At 39.4% G+C, this 18,868-nt stretch overlaps 1 protein-coding gene across 4 annotated transcripts in view; it reads left to right on the top strand.

Moving 5' to 3' along the window:
• Positions 1-9,831: 9,831 nt before the first annotated feature.
• CACNB2 (calcium voltage-gated channel auxiliary subunit beta 2) overlaps positions 9,832-18,868 on the top strand; it is a 242,041-nt gene continuing 233,004 nt past the window's right edge. For all 4 annotated transcript variants that reach the window (XM_058830502.1, XM_058830503.1, XM_058830507.1 and 1 more), the window contains exon 1: positions 9,832-10,284. In XM_058830502.1, coding sequence (XP_058686485.1) covers positions 10,183-10,284 — 102 coding nt within the window. In that variant the 5' untranslated portion in view covers positions 9,832-10,182. The remainder of the gene's footprint in view (positions 10,285-18,868) is intronic.

Raw genomic sequence — 18,868 nt, 5'->3', positions numbered from 1 at the left:
GGCCTTGGATCACAGACAGATGAACCTGTGCTAAGGGTTACAAGTGGGGTTTACTATATACTTTTGCCAATAAATTTGGCCAGTCATACCTAGTCCTTCTTTTTTTTTTTTTTTTTTGTACAGATGCTAAACCCACTTATAAAGCAACTGCATTGAATTATTCCAGAAAAGTTTGATTCCACATGTCTGGGAGATAAGAGTGGTAGCAACAAACAATTATGATACTAAGCCTTGAAAGATTTCATTTTGGTTTGGAGTGGGAGAATGTTTGGTTTTGTAATAAACTGATGCTATACACTCGTTGCGAATGACTCCCAGTCTGATCATTACCTTTGACTGTAACACAATGTTACTTCTAACTGAGCTCTGAAAATATAATCAAACTACATTTTCATATTATACCTAAGTTTATTCTTCAGTGCTTTCCCTATGAAGTATATGTTTAGTAGGAAGATGTGGAAATGTTAGTGAATACTGAATGTTCAATTTCACTGGTAGGTTACAATATAACATTTTACATCCTGAACATTTTTTTAAATATTTTTTTTTTCTGTTAAAGGAATTATTTTTAAAACGCTTTGCATTTATAGCTTTTGTACTTGTGTGTTAGATTTACAACTAGTCTACCTTTTTAATATTTATGTTGCTCATCATTAAAAAAGAGTTGTATGCACAGACCAATGAAGCAAATGGTAACTACACTGAATGTTGTTTCTGTTTTTAAGGATATTTTGGTTTATTATCTGGTATCTGTTTAATTACCCAAAAGCCAAAAAAGGTCATTTTAAGGTGTGTCAGATCAGATTTACCATTGTGTTTTCAATACTTTTTGTCATGTTTTTCTGTTTGGAATTGACTTTGTTTTGTTTGATTCAATAAGTTTGGTTTTTCTCTAAAAGATATTGTGCAGTTATCTCTGAAATGTTAGCTACTTCTTAAATGTAACATCTGATCTAAAAATAGGATTACTCTCATAAAATGGGATCTGAATTGAGGTTTAGCAGTAGTAAAGAGCAAACCTGAAAAACCCTCCTGGTGTGCCAAGTGATGTTAAAGGCACTCAACTCAATGGATTTGTATTTCTCTTTCAAGTTGCACCTGGGACCAAAGAGTAGGGAACTTTTTTTCCCTAAGAAACTCCTATAAGGATGCTTATATCCACAATATATGTCTGTCAGGATGTTCCTGTAACCATCCCAGGCAGAGAATGTGCCATCCCTGAAAACATTCAAAGTCAGATTGGACAGGGCTCTGAGCAACCTGATATACTTGGGGATATCTCTGCTTACTTCAGGGGGGTGGACCAGATGAGCTTTAAATGTCCCTTCCAACCCAAACTGGTCTGTAATTCTATGATTCTGTGATCACGAATGGTCTCTGTTCTGAACACACATTTTGATAGGACAAGGAATGAGGCGTAAATACAAATTTTTAGTCAGACGGTTGAATATTTCAAGAAGTTAGAAATATCCTGAGATTTGATTACTGTTCTTAAAGAACATCTTAATTTATCCAATGCCTATTTTGGTTAAAAAAGCCAGTACAGTCTCACCTTGGATACCATGAACTGTTCTGTATTTCTTTTTCCTGACCTGCAAGTTATAATTTCACTGGCTAATTGTACTATTATTTCTAATCAATATTATATTTTAAAATGTTAAAAAAAAAAAACAAAAAGCATTCAGATTATACAGTGCAAGCAGTTTGGCAAAATTACTAATTCTGCAAGACATTCAGAATAATGAAAGTATTAAATGTACTGGAACACATATTTGTGCAAGAAAGACTCCTATCCTAGAGTTGTTTTTCTCCATTCTAATTGAAGCATGGTAGCAAATGCAAAACAGTGGTGAATTTTCTTACAACACACAGAATGTAGCTATGCACATGGAGATTATATATAGACACCACAGTAGACCGTGGTAAATCAACTTTCATTGCAGTGGCAAACAGCAACATGAATGCAAATTAAAAAGAGTTTATAGTCTTGTTGCACAACAGCATATGTGCAATCCAAGAAAAGCAGAGCAGACACCCAGCTACATAGTGATCTAAACTGAAGTGTGAAGGAGCACTTAGGAGCAGCACCTAATCTGTTTATGAACTCTCAGAGCAGGGAGGGTATAACAAGTTTCTTTCTTCTACATGATCTTCATGTAGACACTTTGGTGTGCACTCTGTTTTCATTGCTAATTGATAAAAAGACATGTAAAAGCCCTTATTACAACTTTAACCTTGTTTATTTAAGGAAAAGAGAAAAAAAAAACAAATAAAAAAAATACTCTGGAAAAAGCTCCTAGTAAAAGGCCATTTTAGTTTACACTAATGGCTGAACAGACAATGAAAACAAAATGATGCTTCCTACAGAAGGAACTACATGGCAAATGAGGTTGGAATTGCTGAGGGGATGACCACATTCAGCTGGCCACTTTGCTGCTTTAGGACATTTCTCCTCAAGCAATGGCTACTGTTTTAGAGAACTAGAGAACTATTACTCTGAACATACGAGTGAGAACCAAGAATTAATCTTGTTTTAAACTGGTGTACTAGATTTGGAACAGTAGGAGTTCAGGAGTCAATTCCTGAACAATAGTTTGGCTACAAACAGCTAAAATTTTGGTTCTGGCTATCTCACTATGTTTACTGTCATTGTTTCCTTTATGCTGGGCGACATGTATAGTTAAACTAAATAAAACAGTATTGTTTTATGTAAAAGCATGCAACAGAGGTTTTTCTCCAAGAAGCAACCTCACAGTGACCCAACATGAAGAGCCTAGAGATTCACACTGGTAAGTAATATTTAGTCAATATTTATGACATTTCCATACTATTTATGCAAGCAGCCATTCACCTCTATGTTATTCTGTTGTTGAAACTTACTTTAATGCACAGTGTTGTCTTTTTTTAAATGTTTGATCTATTCTAAATGTTTTGTGTCAGCCTGTAGAAATGAAATCATGGGGCTTTGCTATGTATTGAATAGTAGATGAGCATTGGGAAGATATAAACACATTTACTACCATAAATATTGAATTACTGCATATAAAGTACTAGAAAAAGCTTGCATGAAGTAAGAACTGTGTTAGTGTTTATAAGCCACATTTCAATATGTCCAACACATGAGAAATCATGTTTGGGATTCTGGCATCCAGTCAAAAACTAGTGTAGAGCACTTTGTAACTCATGAAAGGTTTTATGAAACTAATGAAGCTATGTCCCTGAATGATTTTCAGGGCTCCTTTTGGTACCCTCGTATACAGCTCATTCACAAATCTTGAAAAACTAGGGCTTAAGTAATAGCTGAACAGGAATGGTTCTCTTTTTTGATGCTCCTGTCTTCAGGTGGACATGAAAAATTGCAGGACTTCCGGAGCTTTGAGTGAATTAACAGATGCACTCTAATTATACCAGAAAAAAAATAAATTAAAAAGAAAACAAAACAACTGCATGAAATGTATTTGATTATTTTTTCAAACAAAGGCTGTAAAATCTGACCTGGAACCTATTTTCTTCTCAGGAAAAATCCCTTATGGCTAATAACCAAAGACCATGATGTGCTTCTTTTCTTGAGGAGGAAATTTTTTAAGGCTTTGCTCATTATCACTCTTTGAAATGTATTTTTCTTCCTGTTGTGCTAGAACACACTCCATGTATCTTTGCAGAATTAGGTCTCTGGCTAACAGGATGTTTCTTTAGTATTTGTTGCCATGGAGCTGTCTCTGCCTATTGAATTCACCTGGGCAGGCTTCAGATGGCACACCAGAGCTGATGCAGACTGCCACTAACATGTGTCTTCAGTGACCACAGCGTTTCACAGGTGCCATAAGGAAAAGCAGTTCTGATCAGATTTCCTATTAAGGGATTGTTTAAAGTAATACAAAATATTTGGTTTTTTATGAATGCCTTGTGAGATCACTGATGGCCTGAAATGCCCTCCTTCAAAGAGCAACGCTTCCTCACTTTCATTCTTTGCTGCCTTTTTCAAAAATATGCATTCATGCAACTAAGCCAAGAGTGAACATGGATGTGTTTCACCATGGCTTTCACCAGGAGCAGCTCCTGCACTCCCCACTGGAATAGTACAGAGTGGTTTGATTTTTAAAGCCCTGGGTGGCACAGCCTTGGACACCAATACATTAGCTGTTGCATTTAATAGATATGTGATTTTAGAAGTTGATCCTTTCCTAATATTTTTACAACTGTAATTCCATCATGAGGAAAAAGAAAAAAATAAAATTAAAAAAAATAGATAAATAAATGTCTATTTCAAGCTATTCCTCCTACAAAATAGACCAGAGCAAATTTGAAGGTAAATTTATTTTCTGAGCATGTAATGTTAATAAGGAAACCATACAGATTTGAGAAATATGCCATGGGAGGTATTTGAGGGTGTATTTTAAAATACAGGGTTTCAAAATAGTATAAAAGTATATATTTACTTTCAAAATGTATAGTGCATTTGATTGATACTTGCCACTGTTTACTTCTTTGCACATCACTGAGATCAAAACGCTGTTATTAGGCTTTTGGCTTTTTTTTTTTTAGAGAAATCAGATGGGATGATGTTGCAATGTTACAAGAGAAAAATATTATGTCAGTGCTAACTTGGTTTTTATGCTTTTGAAGGACACTTCAAGGATAGTTATCTCCATAAAATTCAGGACAGCATGGAGTCAGAGAAGATGGTGAAACCTTATGTACCATTTCATGTTTTAGGGGCACAAAGGTTTCCCTTTAAAAATTTTCTCTGGAAATAGATAAGTTGGTTTTGATGGCAATTAATTGACTGTGGCTATTATAGCCACATTACAATATTAACTTGATTGCTGATATTTTATTTCTCAGAATAATTTTTCTTATAAAACTTGAAGGGTATTTTATTGAAAATCATTTTCTTACAAAATGAGAACTTCACTTTTGGTAAAGACTGAGTAAAAGTTGAGGAAAAGAGGCTCAGCAATACGTAAGAAAAAGAAGGAACAAACAAAACCTTGAAGACTTACTTGTCTTTCCTTGCCTCCTTTTGCTGCATAAACTCAAAGTACTTACCAAAAATTACTTTTCTGAAATCAAATCAGCATTATTCTGCAGTAATGTTCTCAAAACCAAGCCTTTACAGTTTGATGTTTATAGCTAGGCTGCCTTAAGGGTTGGTGTGCTGCCAGGAAGGAATTTTTCAGCCCTGCTCCAAGTTGTGTATCCCTGCTGTCTTTACTTCCCCTTTCACCCTGGCAATTGCACTACTCAGTCTTCATGGTAGGATGGCTCATAGAGATAAAGCAGCAGATTTACCCTATGAAAGGTAATTAATTTTCTGCTACATCTTACGTTTAGTTCTTGAGTGGAGTCCCTCCTGCTCCAAGAGCCAAGTAGTGTGCCATGGAGGATCAGATTAGCGTAGCCAAGGCAAGGAGGGAGGGAAATGACATCTGGCAAATGCTCACTGTTCAAACTGACTTGATGGCAACATGGAGTGGTGCCATCATCGATTTGCGCTTCAGATCTGTGCTTGGATAGATTGGCAAAGAATTTCAATACTCTCAGACGTATTAAGTCTGCCAGCAGCCTTGGTAACGGTGAGTTAACTGTCAACCACATTGACGGTTTTGCAATCCTCACACTGACTAGAGGTTGTCAGTGTCTTTTCTTATACCATTTATTCTGAATGAAGTTTTGCCTCAGTGCCACAAATTGTTGGGTTTGAAAAAACCAAAAACCGACCGAAAAGCAGAGGAGCCCAAACTGAGCACAGGACTCAGTGAAGGGTGGAGGAAAGGCCATCCTCAAGGAGCTGTGGAGAGCTCGGATGCTGTCCTTGGACACAGGCCACATGCAATTTATTAAAATCTGTCTCTCATGTCAGTAACTCACATGGGCTGAGCATATTTGTGGGTGAGAATGCTATAAAGCTTTTTTGTGCTCTTGTGATTCACGTATTTAATAAGAGAAAAATGATGATGCTATAAATAGGAACACCATAGTTGGTAAGGACTGGGGATACAAAAGGAGATATGCAGTCTCAGTTATGACAGGAGAGCAAAGAAAAAGCAAAGAAAATATCAATTGAAACCAGCAACTTCTGCAGAAGTGCTTAATCAAACATGAACTTTGTATACAACCCATTGACAGCAAATTTGCCTCTTGCAAAGTGAACAGCTTGCGAGCGGGAGCGTGCCTTTTTTGGTCACATTTTGCAAAGGGCTGAAAATATGTGCTTAGTAGGTGTTGTGGCTTTTTCAAGTATTGCGAGCCTTTCTGTGCATTAAAAGAATTTTTGCCAGTGTTTATGTATTGTTCCTGTCTTCCATCATGTGGAAACCTTCTTCCTTCCAATCCTGTCTTCTCCTGAATACATTGTAACAGAATCAATCAAGGCTTTCTTAGGTGCATGGCACCTATATCCAAGAATAAAACATAATAAACACGAGCTAGGAGAATGGATCAGTTCATTAAATCCAGCCAGGTGGTGGTGTGCTTGGATATAGACTGATAACGGATTCAAAAGTGAGCCTGTCTGGAGTGGTTTTGTTGAGACTTGTATGAGAGATAAAGTACTAAAAAAATAAGAGGAATCCCTTTAATTTGCACTTGTGACAGGCAGCTTCCAGTTTATCATGGGAAAAGATGAATTATGTCCGTTTTGCGATATTAAAATCAGGTAATCAAGTCAATTCTTCTTTTCACAATATTGAATTTCTGGCTACAGTTCATTTAAGGCAGGAGGTGGCACACACTAAGAGATGGCCAGCATTTGTTTTTAACTGAAAGTCCTAAATAAATTCTCTATATCAGGGCTTTAAGCATATGCTCAGTTAGAAGAAGTATTTTATTAGTTTCATAAGAATAATTGTAAGCTCACTGGTCTGTATTTGTGCAAGTTTCTAATGAAGTCTCTTGGGTCTAAGTAGGGTCTTAGCTGCATTTGCACAAGTATCAGCCAACCCTCCTTGGCCTATTTTTGCACATTTAGGTGATAGTTGTAGGCTAAACCAAACATGTACTTGCCATACATGGGTACAAATGTTAGCACTTGGTGCTGACACCACATTCTTATACTGGTGGTAAAGAACAATTAAATATGCAAAGTAATACAGCCCTCCTTGCTTTAAAAGAACATCTAAATTCTCATGCAAAAAAACCCCAGTTATTTTTGGCACCCAAATCAGGTTATCTTGTTTGTCAGCCTCAGCTTTTGGTTTTTGTTTTTTTTTAAAGAAAAAAAAAAGCCCTATGAACAAAACAGCTTGTGTTTTCTTCTGTTTTTTGAACATTTACATGTTTATAAAAATCCAAATAAGCATGCACAACACCTCTCCATTGCAGATAAAAGTGTAAATAAATGCAGCAGTGTGGTTTTCTGCTGAGAAGGGGTTAGACATACCAGGTTGCTTTTCCCCTTGAGAAAGAACAAGCAATTTAGAACCTCTGCACATTGTTTTTACACAATGACCCTTATCCTGGAGCAGATGTGGCCAAAAACAGCATGCAGAGGGATGACTGCATGCCTATGTGTTCAGCTGAAGGATTTTCACTACACATTTCAAGGTTAGAGAACTTGGATTAACTGCTAAACAGAAGGGGTGAGACAGAATAAAATACAATTATTTTTCTATGCTAATCTTCTAGCCACTCACTACATCAAGGTAATGAATGATAATTGCTGCTAATAGAATAGAATAATAGAATAGAATAATAGTAGAATATTTTTCCTCAGAAAGAAAAACCAAATAAACTTACTAAAAATTCAGATGTTACTTGAGGGGCAACAGGGGGAGGGGGAGGGGCAAAACTTCTTTCCTGAGTCTTTGTTTTCTACAGACCCTATATGTGTGTACACAAACAAGCAAAATCATTACCATTATATTTTTAAAATGGAAAGAAAAAAAAATAGACAAACTAATCATAAAAGATATGACCAAGCCCACAAAAAGTGAACTTCAATTGACATATTCAAGCTCTAATTTATAAGAGAGCAGAAATACTCTTTCAATCCACATCAATTTATGGTTTTAGAAACTGTAATGTTTCAAAAATGATCACTACTGCTCTTACAGAAGGATGGTATACTTAAAAAATGCTCTTATTTATACAGTCTTTACAAAGTGAAAATCCAGAAGGCAATATGAAGGGCCACTGTTACATGATTAAGTAACTTCCACTCCCTTCTCTGTGTGAGAGAGAACAGGCAATCCCTGACAGATGCCTGAAAATCTACCAAGTAAATGTACTGAATCATGGTGGATCGTCAAGTGCCTTTCCTAGAGCACAGCTCGAAACAGAAGGATAAATTGTTCCAAAGCTATAAAGGTATTAGAAATTCAAAGACAACATCTTTCAGTAATAATATGTCACCCAGCAATCATAAACATGAATAGTGTGCTTAGGTTTTTCAGTAAATTCCTTAACAATGATGATGGTCACACAAAGTAATTCCATTTAAACAATCTCATTTGTAAATGTCAAAAAAATAACTACTTCAAGGCCTCTATTAGAGGGTGAAGTATGCATTTTTCACACAAAATGTCTAAAAAGAAAATATCTTTTTGTTATAACCCCTGGAAAAATATCTGGAAGCAGTCCAGGCTCCAGCTTCTTTATAGTTTCAAGATTGTTGAGCATTTCTATTGAGTTACTTAAAAGAAAGTTAAGCAATAAAGCCCCCACTTTTCACTTTAAATTAAGGTTCTGTTTTGTCATGGACAACTCCTTAAAAAAATCCAGAAAATAATTTTAAAATGTTGTCTTCAAAAATAAATATGAAACTTTTTGGACAAGTGAAAGGTCTTCAAACCTCAAAGCACTTCCTCTTGCAGAGAGAGCTAATTCCTTCACAAAAAAAATGGGCAGTTCCTGTAAGATTTTCACTATTCTTATGAGAAGATCCATAAGGGTAAGCTAATTCAGAAGGAAGCTTAGTAGCTCTTACAAAAAATGAAATAAATCAACCGTTCAATCTAGACAAAGCTTGAAAGTACTTCTTCAAATTGATCTTTCATTTGTGCTGGCTTTGGTTTGCTGGCTTCTTTTCCTGAAAGTGATTTTATTGGTTTTAGTAATGGCTGTGATTTTAAGTGTGTGACATTAGGCCAGTCAGTTTCTAGACTTAATTTTCACTGTTTACACTCAGCTGATAGGAGATTTCACAAACCAGCACAAAGTGATTCTGAAAACCGAAGTTTCCCTCTCATGGGAAACCATGTGCATGGGGCACACCGAGGTCCCATCCAGTGAAAGAAAGGCATCAGCCCACTGCTGGCTTCACGGGCTCGGGGCGATTGGTCTCCATCGGGAGCCATTAAGTCGGCTGTCAGAAAATGATCTGTCATGACAGATCCTCTCAGGGGTGGAGGCTGATTTTCCCAGATTAGGTTTCGAACAGGTCTTTCAAAAGCCTCTTGTGGGGTACAGGTTATATAAAACTGGACGGTGGGCTTCATCCCACTCACCCCTTGTTGATACGTGTACAAGAACCTCCAAGTACAGGCAAAAACCCTATTACCACGAGGGACCTACGGAACCCGCTCTGTCGAAGCCCCGCTTTGCTCACTAGAACCACAGGTCTTAGCCGACGCGGGCTGAGGCCGGCGATGCCGTGCGGCCAGAGCCGAGACGTCCAGCAGGGCTGAAGGGAAAAGCGGGGCCTTACCGCACCCTACACCCCGCTCCACAGCCCCAACTTTGTTGCTCACGCTCGGCCGCGGTCGGGCTGTGCCGGCGCGGATCCCGGCGCGGATCGCGGCGCCGCCCCCGCCCGGCGCTGCCGGAGGAGCCGCTCGCTGTCACTTTCCCTCGTCCCCACGCACCGCCCCCTGCCCTCCCCCGCGCCCGCCGCCGGCGCTGCCCCGGCCCCGGCGCCGAGCGCTCCCCGCCGGCAGCAGGCAAGGCAGGGCAGGGCACAGCAGAGCAGGGCAGGGCAGGGTAGAACAGAACACAGCAGAGCCGAACAGGACAGAACAGAAGAGAGAAGAGCAGAGCAGAGCGGAGGAGATCCGGGCTGGGCAGGGCCGCCCGCTCGCTCCTCGGCATGGCCGGGCGCTGAGGGGCGCCCGCTGCCCCGCCCCGCCCCGCCCCGCCCCGGCTCGGCTCGGCTCGGCTCGGCTCGGCTCGGCTGGGCCGGGCTCAGCTCGGCTCGGCTCTGTCCCGCCGAGGGGCTCGGCGCCCAGCCACCCGCTCTCCTCGCCAATGGTCCAGAGCGACATGTCCAAATCGCCTCCCAGCCCGGCGCAGGAGGTGCAGATGGAGCTGCTGGATAACCCCCTGCCCGCGGCGGCGGCAGCAGCGCAGGTACCGCGGGGCTCGGCCGGGGCTGCGGCGGGGCGGGGGCGCGGGCAGGGTCGCGGGGTGCCCGAGCTCCCCGTCCTTCAACTTTGCTCACCGCCGTCAGAAAAGTTTGACGGCTCCCCTAAGATTCCCGAAACCCCCGTCTTCGCCCCGACCCTCAAATGCCGTTTAATTAACATACACGGGATGCTTTGTGGCGTAGAAGCACCTTAAGTGAAAAGAACCTTGCGGTTATTTGGAGGATGAATATGTGAGAATATGTTGCTGTTAAGCTGATCTTCGTCACATGGATTACTCGCAGGGTACGGCTATTTTTCTCTGCTCCAGTAACCTGTTGTATGCGTACCTGATGCTTGCCACGCACGGCTGAAACCTCCCTCGCCTGTTCCGCGGGCTGGTGACAGTCCGTAGGTGAGGGACGGCGATTCACACCAGTTGTTCAGCAGGAATTTTGGGGAGGCTGAAGGTGCTGAACATGCTGCAGATTTAAGCTGCTCTATTTCCATACAGAAGGTGGTTGTACAGTCGTCTCAGAAATTTTAACAACTCAGTTCATGTGCAGCGTTCAGGTGCATGGGCGATGAGAAGGAGGCAGGGCAAGGCACACTTAGATAAGACATTATATTTTGAAAGGTTGTTTCTGTTTAATGTATAAATGTTTCATAACGTCTTCAAGTTTTCAGTAGTTGTCTACAAAGACTTCAGAGTGCTGTTTTTGAACCCAGTAAAAGGGTGGTAAAATCTGATTGTATTTCAGTTTCCAAACGTGCGTGTTCTTCTTAGGACAGAGGTTTTTTCCTTTTGGGATGCAGTTTTTAGTGTTGCTGCCGAAGCTGACGCTGATGCTTTGTTTGAGAAGGTGCACCAGCTTCGTCCCAGAAGTGCTTGATTGACAGAGGAAAATGCTTTCAGTCTGTCGACAGACTTGGTGATTGATCTTTACTTACTCAGACCCGGTGACAGGGGAACAAAATCCAGGCCCGGTGACAGGAGAACAAAATTTAGTCTCTCTGAAGCAGAGACTGGGTTAAACTAAAAAAGAAAAAGTGTCTCTTTGGATGTGAATTTGTCAGTAGCCTCCAAGCACAGAACAGACATTTCAGTGGGGCCATATGCTTTGCCAGATTCTCCAGAAACAGTGGCAAGGGAGCTAATTTCTGACCTACAACTCCCCCCCTTTTATATCTTTTCACCCCCAAACACAGAATCAGCAACTGTCAAATCATATGGTACCTCTGCTGTGGACAAATGTCAAATAGTGGTCATAAAATTGATTTCTCAACCCTCCTTTTTACTGGGCTTAAAGAACCTCTGTTTAGAGAGGAAGAATAGTTTGCTAACACCTGTGTTATATTTCAAGTAATGCATTTATATTCTGTTTTATAAAACAGGTTTCCGAGCAGTCACAGCCAAAAAGATTCACTTTTTAAGACAGTGATAATGCACCTTTTTGGTTCAGGGATGTTTTTCAGTTTTTGGAATCAAAGTTATCAGGCAGAATAGGAATAATCTTCTCAATATTTACGTGTTTTAGTCATACATAAACCTTTGGTATAGAGGAAATAAGATTATAGAAACAAAAGAGCCCTTTGTCTGAATAATACTGCAAGTTAATTCCTTAGGAAGCACTGAATTTATAGACAATTATTTTGATTTGAATTTTTGTTCCTTGAACATTTTAAAAAACCCAATAATTGTAAAATCTTGCTGTTTTTGAGCACACTGACAGTGAGAAGGATAGGCTTAATGAGGATGTGTGAATCATCAAGTAGATTGCCTACAGGTACTTCAGTCATGTGTACCACTATCTTTTTCACTAAGGTAATTGAATATCAATCCGAGAAACATTTCCTGCCAAATAATCTGTCAAAAAAAAACCCAAACCAACTTGCAAGCTTATGGAGTGATGTCACTCCTAAAAGTGTTCACTCTGAAGTGCTGCTTCTGGGAATTATGGTTTAAGGAAATATTACTGAAGAGCCTTTGTAGAGTTGTACCAAGTCACAACAATTCTCTTATCCAATAATTTTACTTTTGCAAAGCTGAGATTTCTTTTAGCCTACCTTAACATGATGGTCAATATTTTGCGTGCTTGTCCATCCATTTTGGCCAAACTTGTCACGATGGGGCAAAGGAGTAAAATGTAGTTAACACTGTAGAAGTAGTTCACTTAAAAGGCAGTTTAATATGTGAAATATTCTTAGATAACATCTATGTAAAATCTATTTCTTATTTTCATAATGCATTTTCCTAAAAAGATCTGCAAACAAAATAAAATCTCTTAGAGTGTTGATCATGAGAGTTATAGTGTATTTTCCCACATATGTTCTTTGCAACTGGGACAAGATATTGGTGTATCTTTCTGTATTACCTAAAATTCTGTGGCTTTTAGGTCCATAGAACATAAAACATGGTCCTATGTTTAGGACTGTAAAAACATAGTTCTGTAGTTGAGTCTGGTCTTGGTCTTAGATGGATCTTGTTCTTAGATGGAGTTGAAACGTAGTTTCAGATGTCCAGTTTTGTCCAGACAGATCTGCACGCTAACAGTTACACTGTGGACTTGTTCACAATGTCCAGGTATATATCAGTGCAAGGTGGTGGGTTTAGATGTGGCCCTTTTGTAATAAAATCAGCATTAGGTTTTCTGAAAGAAAAGAAGCAAACAGTCCAGATATATTAGTGTTTGGTGGTTTTGTTTGGTTTTTTTTGTTTGTTTTTTAAATCAACCCCAGTCTTCTTTTTAGTTCATTAGTTAACAAACCCCCTTTTTTAGGAATCTGAATTAGTAAAATATTCAGTTTAATAATTTTCATTAACACATATTCTGATTTGTTTATAACATTGCACATTAATGCCTTTCATGATAACTCTTAGCCTCCCTTCTTTTTTTATCACTTGCTCCCATATAATTTTCTTATGATCCTACTTCCAAGTCCCCCAGTCCTCAAAAATCATTAGATTCAATTTCTGTTGCTGTTTTCTCATCATAAAGCTTCCTGTGCTGTGCATTAGGGGCAGTCAAAACAAATCAGATGAGTAAACTACACAAAGACATTTCAAAGAAAATATAATGGAGCCTTCTATCGAGCAACAACACACTACCTTGTGGAGGGAGAAGGTGTCTTACACTGGATGAATTCTTCTCTATTCCTCATTATTATTTTTCTCCTGTTCGTTTTTTGCCTGCTTATGCATCATCTGTCAGTGCACGTCCTAGCAACCTTACACATTTTAAAACAATTCTCTTGATAGTTTTCTTCAGCTCTTTCACCTGCATTCAGATTTCCTCCATTACATGGTACTGCTAAGTGCTTCTGCTTTCCAAGTCTAAAGGTTTCATCATCCCTGGAGTGCTTGGCTTGTTTTTCAGGTTGCATTGCAGAAGATAAACTGAATGCATGAGGCTAGGGGACAGTCTTGTTTAGTTTTCCTTCTGTATGAACTGCGATTGATGTTAAGGTGGATTTGAGAGTGATGTGCATGTGGTGACTCCAGAAAATCATCTTAGTTACAGGCCCCTATGTTGGCTGTTCCTGAATCTCCAGCTACCTTCTCAGTTGTATAGCACCATCCCTTCACTGCCTGTCTTGTGGTAATGAGGAATGGAAAAATATCCAGAGATTTATTCTCAGCAGATTAATCACACTGCCCTCTGCTGCTTTCAGCTGAGTTGATTTATCACAGCTCATACCATGTTTACCTGTTCTTCAAACAAACATTTTGCAACTGTGTATTTCCCAGTACTGACTTGCAAGAATACTTTGTATAAGCTATAAACAAACAAAATTTATATCCCTTTGCTTACTTAAATAATAACAATACCCATTCGTTATAGAGACATGGAAGGTTTTACTCTCTTCTGGCAGCATCCCTAGAAGCCATACCCAATGTGGCAGCAATTCAGTGGAGGATATACAAATGAGGAAGAGATAAAATCCAGTTCTATTCATTGGACTTCCTCATGGCCCTCAGAAAGAGGTAGTGTTTTCTATCCTGATGTGTTAATCTCCTTTTAGTGTTATATTTGTTAATGACAAAAATAAATTTTAATAGTCCTTCACTGAAGAAAGCCCTTCAGGTTTCAGCTATTACTTTTCTGATAATTCTCTCTCTTTGGGTTTTTTTTGCATTATCCAGTACTCAAGCTATAAAAGGTGATTTTGAATGCTCATCTCTTCCAGAGATATTTTCCACTTGGGTATTACACATTATTAGCATAAATGGGATATAACAGTTATTCTTTACATTATCCTGGAGTGTAAAATCCCTCTGAAGCAGTTCAGCAGTTTCAGTGATAGCTTATTTATTGGCTAACTATCTTTCAGAGGCAATCTCTGGTTTTGTCTCATTTTGTCTCTGTGGATGAAAAGTTCGTGTGCTATTCCATAGCTGGCTTCTATGGAGTCTCAGTTACTTTTCTTCTTCTTCTTTACTCAGGTCTTTCCCGTGCCAGGATAAAAGAGTTTAAAAATCAGGGAACCATTGCCTTCCCTGCCCTCCAAGAGCTTGCCTTAGTCTCTGTCCCCAGGGGAGCAGACCCTTAGCAGAGGGAAACGATCTCATAGTTGGCTGTTGGTCCCTGCAGGCATCCTTCTGCCACAGAGTCAGATCTCTTTCTGTTTGCTTGTGCAAGTGAAATACAGAAATCCATGGAGAGCAGGTGGGGAGGTAAGGTACGTGGCCTATAACTGTAGTTGCCAGTTTTGAAAGGCTGCAGGAGGCACAATGCAGTTTGGGCATTAGCTTCAGCACCTTCTGCTGTTGTGTGCTCCTGTTTTGCTGAGCTGGGAGCTGACATCTTCATCACTGGCATTACAAATAGATATGCAGCAGGTTTGCACCGAGGCGGGTTTCCAAGCCACTGGGGAGTAGGAGAGCCAGCCAAGTTCCCAGCTTCTTGTCTGGCAGGTGGAAACTGCCAGATGACCTGGTCTGAGGCCAGGGTGAGAGCACTGGGAGATGGCTTACAAGTGTAGGAACTGGTGAGAATAGGGCTGCTTCTAGATGCAGTGTTGGCAAGGCTTTATCACAGGCCAGCAGAAAAGAGCGTCTAAGATTTAACCATTACAGATGGCTCAGCAGAAATTAGTTTTCTTTTAATGGGAAAAAGAAGCAATAAGTCAAATACTTATTTATGTATTATATTTGCAAGTTTTGAGAAGCAAATTCTTTGTGGAGGTTTGGGTTTTTTTGTTTGTTTGTTTGGATGGATTTCTGTTTTGGTGGTAGGTGTAGGATTTTATAAAATTGATTGTGAAATGGACTTTGCAGACTATCCCTGTTGCTTGCATGAACTTAATAACTCTATTTGAGATCCTGAGTTTGATAGGATTCCTGATGGGAAGTCCTGTCATTCCTGAGTTTTGTCCCAGTAGCAAAAGTTGTTTTTGAGAAATACAGGTTTTGAGACCCAAGCTGGGGATTCTTTTCTGCTAAGGGGATATGAGTCTGTTCTCCTCAGGCGACTCCTCTGCTGAAGGTATGTCACAGAGCAGGGTGCCTGTCACAGGGCTGCAATGATATTGACCATTAGGCTGACTCAAAACCCCACTCCTGAGGTGGAGGCAAGCCAGGATATATTGCTGTATACTACCTTGTCCTCTTGCCCTCATTCCTGTTGTGGAAGGGAGCTGTGGAGTAGTGGGGAGCGCATCACCAAGGTCTGTGCACGTCTTCCATCCCTTGGAGGTGTGGTCAGGAAGCTGACTTCTACTCCTTTGTGAGATTAGTATGACTTGTGGTGCAAAAATCAGAAGTATTCATGTCTTTTTCTGTTGAGTGAGGGTGTGGGGGGTTGCAGCTATGTAGCTGATGCTGGAAGGTTTAATTTCTGAGTGGTGGCAAGCCTGGCCAGTGGCCAGAAAGGGCCTAGGGGATCTGACCTACAGGAATATTTGTTTTCTTGTAAGGAATTGCTTTAAGTGTCAGTGGCTGTTCTTTTAAGGAAAGGATGGAGCTGGATGCATATCTTCTGCACTTCCCTGACGTGCTGTGTATGGAACATGGGCATCTTTAAATATTTGAAACTTTTGCATGGGAAGGAAAAATACTTAGTGCATATTTGCATTTCTGACCTTCTAGCAATTCCCTAATCTTCAGGGGATCATTCTTATCTTTAGGTGTTCTTTTGATTTTTTTAGTTGCTCCCTTGTTCATCTGAGATGATGTAAGATTCAGTGTAGCTCTGAAATTGTTTTCTGGTTTTGTTTTCTCCAATTTATTTCTTCCATCTTTGTTTAAGGGCCTGGCTTGGTGTCAGTGACTCTACTGCCAAAATCATTTGTACCCTTCCTTCATGAGACCAGTTTTTAAGGGTTTAGCTCTGCCACCTGCCATTATTCTCAGTGACTGGTGCTATTTTACCTATGATAAATAGTTAAGGTACAGACTCATCCTTTGTATAGTTCTCACCATGGATTTGCAAAAAAATATCATTAGAGTTGTTACTGGTGAAGGGCATTTTAAGACTCTCACTGAAGACCAGTTCCCTGGTTGTAGATAGTAGGTAATTTTAAATGTTTTATATTTCCTTTTTCAGATTATAGTATTTTTCCTAGAGGGATAAACGATGCCTTCAGCTTATCATGTGTGTTATGGATGCATGTGTTTTATGTGCTGAGACAGAACCTCATTAAAACTAAAGGACTTCACTGAGGGACATTGATCTCATCTGTTTACAATAACAAGTAATTGTATATAAAACTGTTAATTATCAGGAAACTGCAATGTATACTTTTAATGCTTCATATGATTCCCATATTTCATTTGACTACATGGGTTGAATAAGGGCTGCACAATGTACTTTCTAATCAGAGTTGGAAAGCAGAGTCTTTCTTTGCTGTGTTAAGACTTGGTTCATTAAATGGTTTTTACAAAACTATTTTGGTTTGGCTTTGGTGTGGCGTTTTTTTTGGGTAAGGTTTCACATTGTTTTCCAGGTATTTGATGAAGCTTTAGAACATAAATGTGTGTGTTTTATTTCTCATCTCTGGCAACTCAGCCAATTTTAAAAGAATTTCACACATCTGACTAATAAAGGAAGCTACACTTTTGATCTTGTAAACACTTACATGTATACATAACTTTATGTTTGAGTAAGATGGTCTGCTAAAATCTAGTAAGAAGGTTACTGTCAGCAAACTTTTTATATAAACAGGATTGTTCAGAGGGCTGGATTCAGCTGTATCCAGATCAGCTGGGACAAATGATGGTGTGCCAGCCCTGCCCTGCTGGGTTTTGAGCTTGTCACCGCTGGGCACTGCATACTGGGGTGCTGAGGCATTTGGTCTCCAGTGGTTGTTCTGTTAGGTACAGCTACCATATAGGTTAAGAACGACTGCCCTGTCTTGCTGCTTTTACTGGCCAATGTCCTCATGTCGTGATTCAGCCCTTTATTTTTAGCTGCTTAATTGCAGCCAACTGCTGCACAGAGCACAGATAAGGGAATGTATTAACATGAAAATCACAGTAATATATTGGTGAAAAATGTTCTTTTTTTTTTCTTTTTTTTTTTTTTTTCCCTGAGAATGGAAATTGAAAGTGACTGGTAGATCAATACATATATATATTTTACAAAAGCCTCATTCTCACATTAAGATCTTGGGGAAAAAAATACATGTGAGGAAGCAAAATATAATGACTATGATAGGATGAGTATTCAAGCTTCTCCACAAGGCACAGACAATTAATAATTTTTAATAATATATGATTATTTTGATTATGGAAAGCTAATCTCATTTTCAGAAGAAAGTTTCAGGCATTTCTGACTGAGGGAATTAGCTTGAAAGGTGTGGAAAACAAATATAGTCCCCAGTTATCATCCTTTAGAGAAGAGTCATCAAATCCCAGTTTTCTCACATAGCAAAGTTGTGCCCCATTCTTCTGACTGAAGACTGCACTGTGCAAAGAAGAAGGTATAAAACTGACTCTGCCTACAATCTGTAGCCACAGCCTGCCACCATGTCAACAGGTTTTTTGTGCTTAAAGTTAGTATGTAGCTCATGCTTCTGAAGAGCTTTCACTTATAGAACACTAGAAAAAAAATGTGCATGTTGCTGTGCACAAAGAAACCTCCTCAAACTGAAAAAATCAAGGTGAGTTTCAGCCTGAGCTGCGTTTGCTGTGATGTTGCCAGAAATAAATGCTTTTAGTAATTGCTACACAGATAAAATACACACTTCTCTATCTGTCCTTGTAACATATTATTTTTATATTCATATTTGTTTTGTCCTCATCACTCTAGACTCAGTCCCTCTGCCTTTCTCACAATTTTTTTTGTGTTAGAAAACCAAACACTATGATACTTTAAATAAAATAAATATTTTAGAAACTGGAGGCAAATACAAGAAGTGTGTCTGTGAGAGAGACTATGTGTACATGTTTGTCTTGGGAATTACACAATATTGTACTTCACACCATTAATGAAATTGCCTAGATAGTGTGGTCTTCATGTAGATGCTTTATATTCTTGAGGTTTTTTGTGAATATTATAATTTTTATTTTTTTTTTTGGTAAGTATATTTCTTTATTCTTCCACAAAAATTGTAGGAAAGGAGTTCAGAATATTTGTGGGTACCCACAGACA

The sequence above is a fragment of the Poecile atricapillus genome, chromosome 2 (assembly GCF_030490865.1).
Source record: "Poecile atricapillus isolate bPoeAtr1 chromosome 2, bPoeAtr1.hap1, whole genome shotgun sequence".
Taxonomy (NCBI): Eukaryota; Metazoa; Chordata; class Aves; order Passeriformes; family Paridae; genus Poecile; species Poecile atricapillus.
Note: the sequence above shows the minus strand (reverse complement) of the source record. Positions and strands in the feature narration are given on the sequence as shown.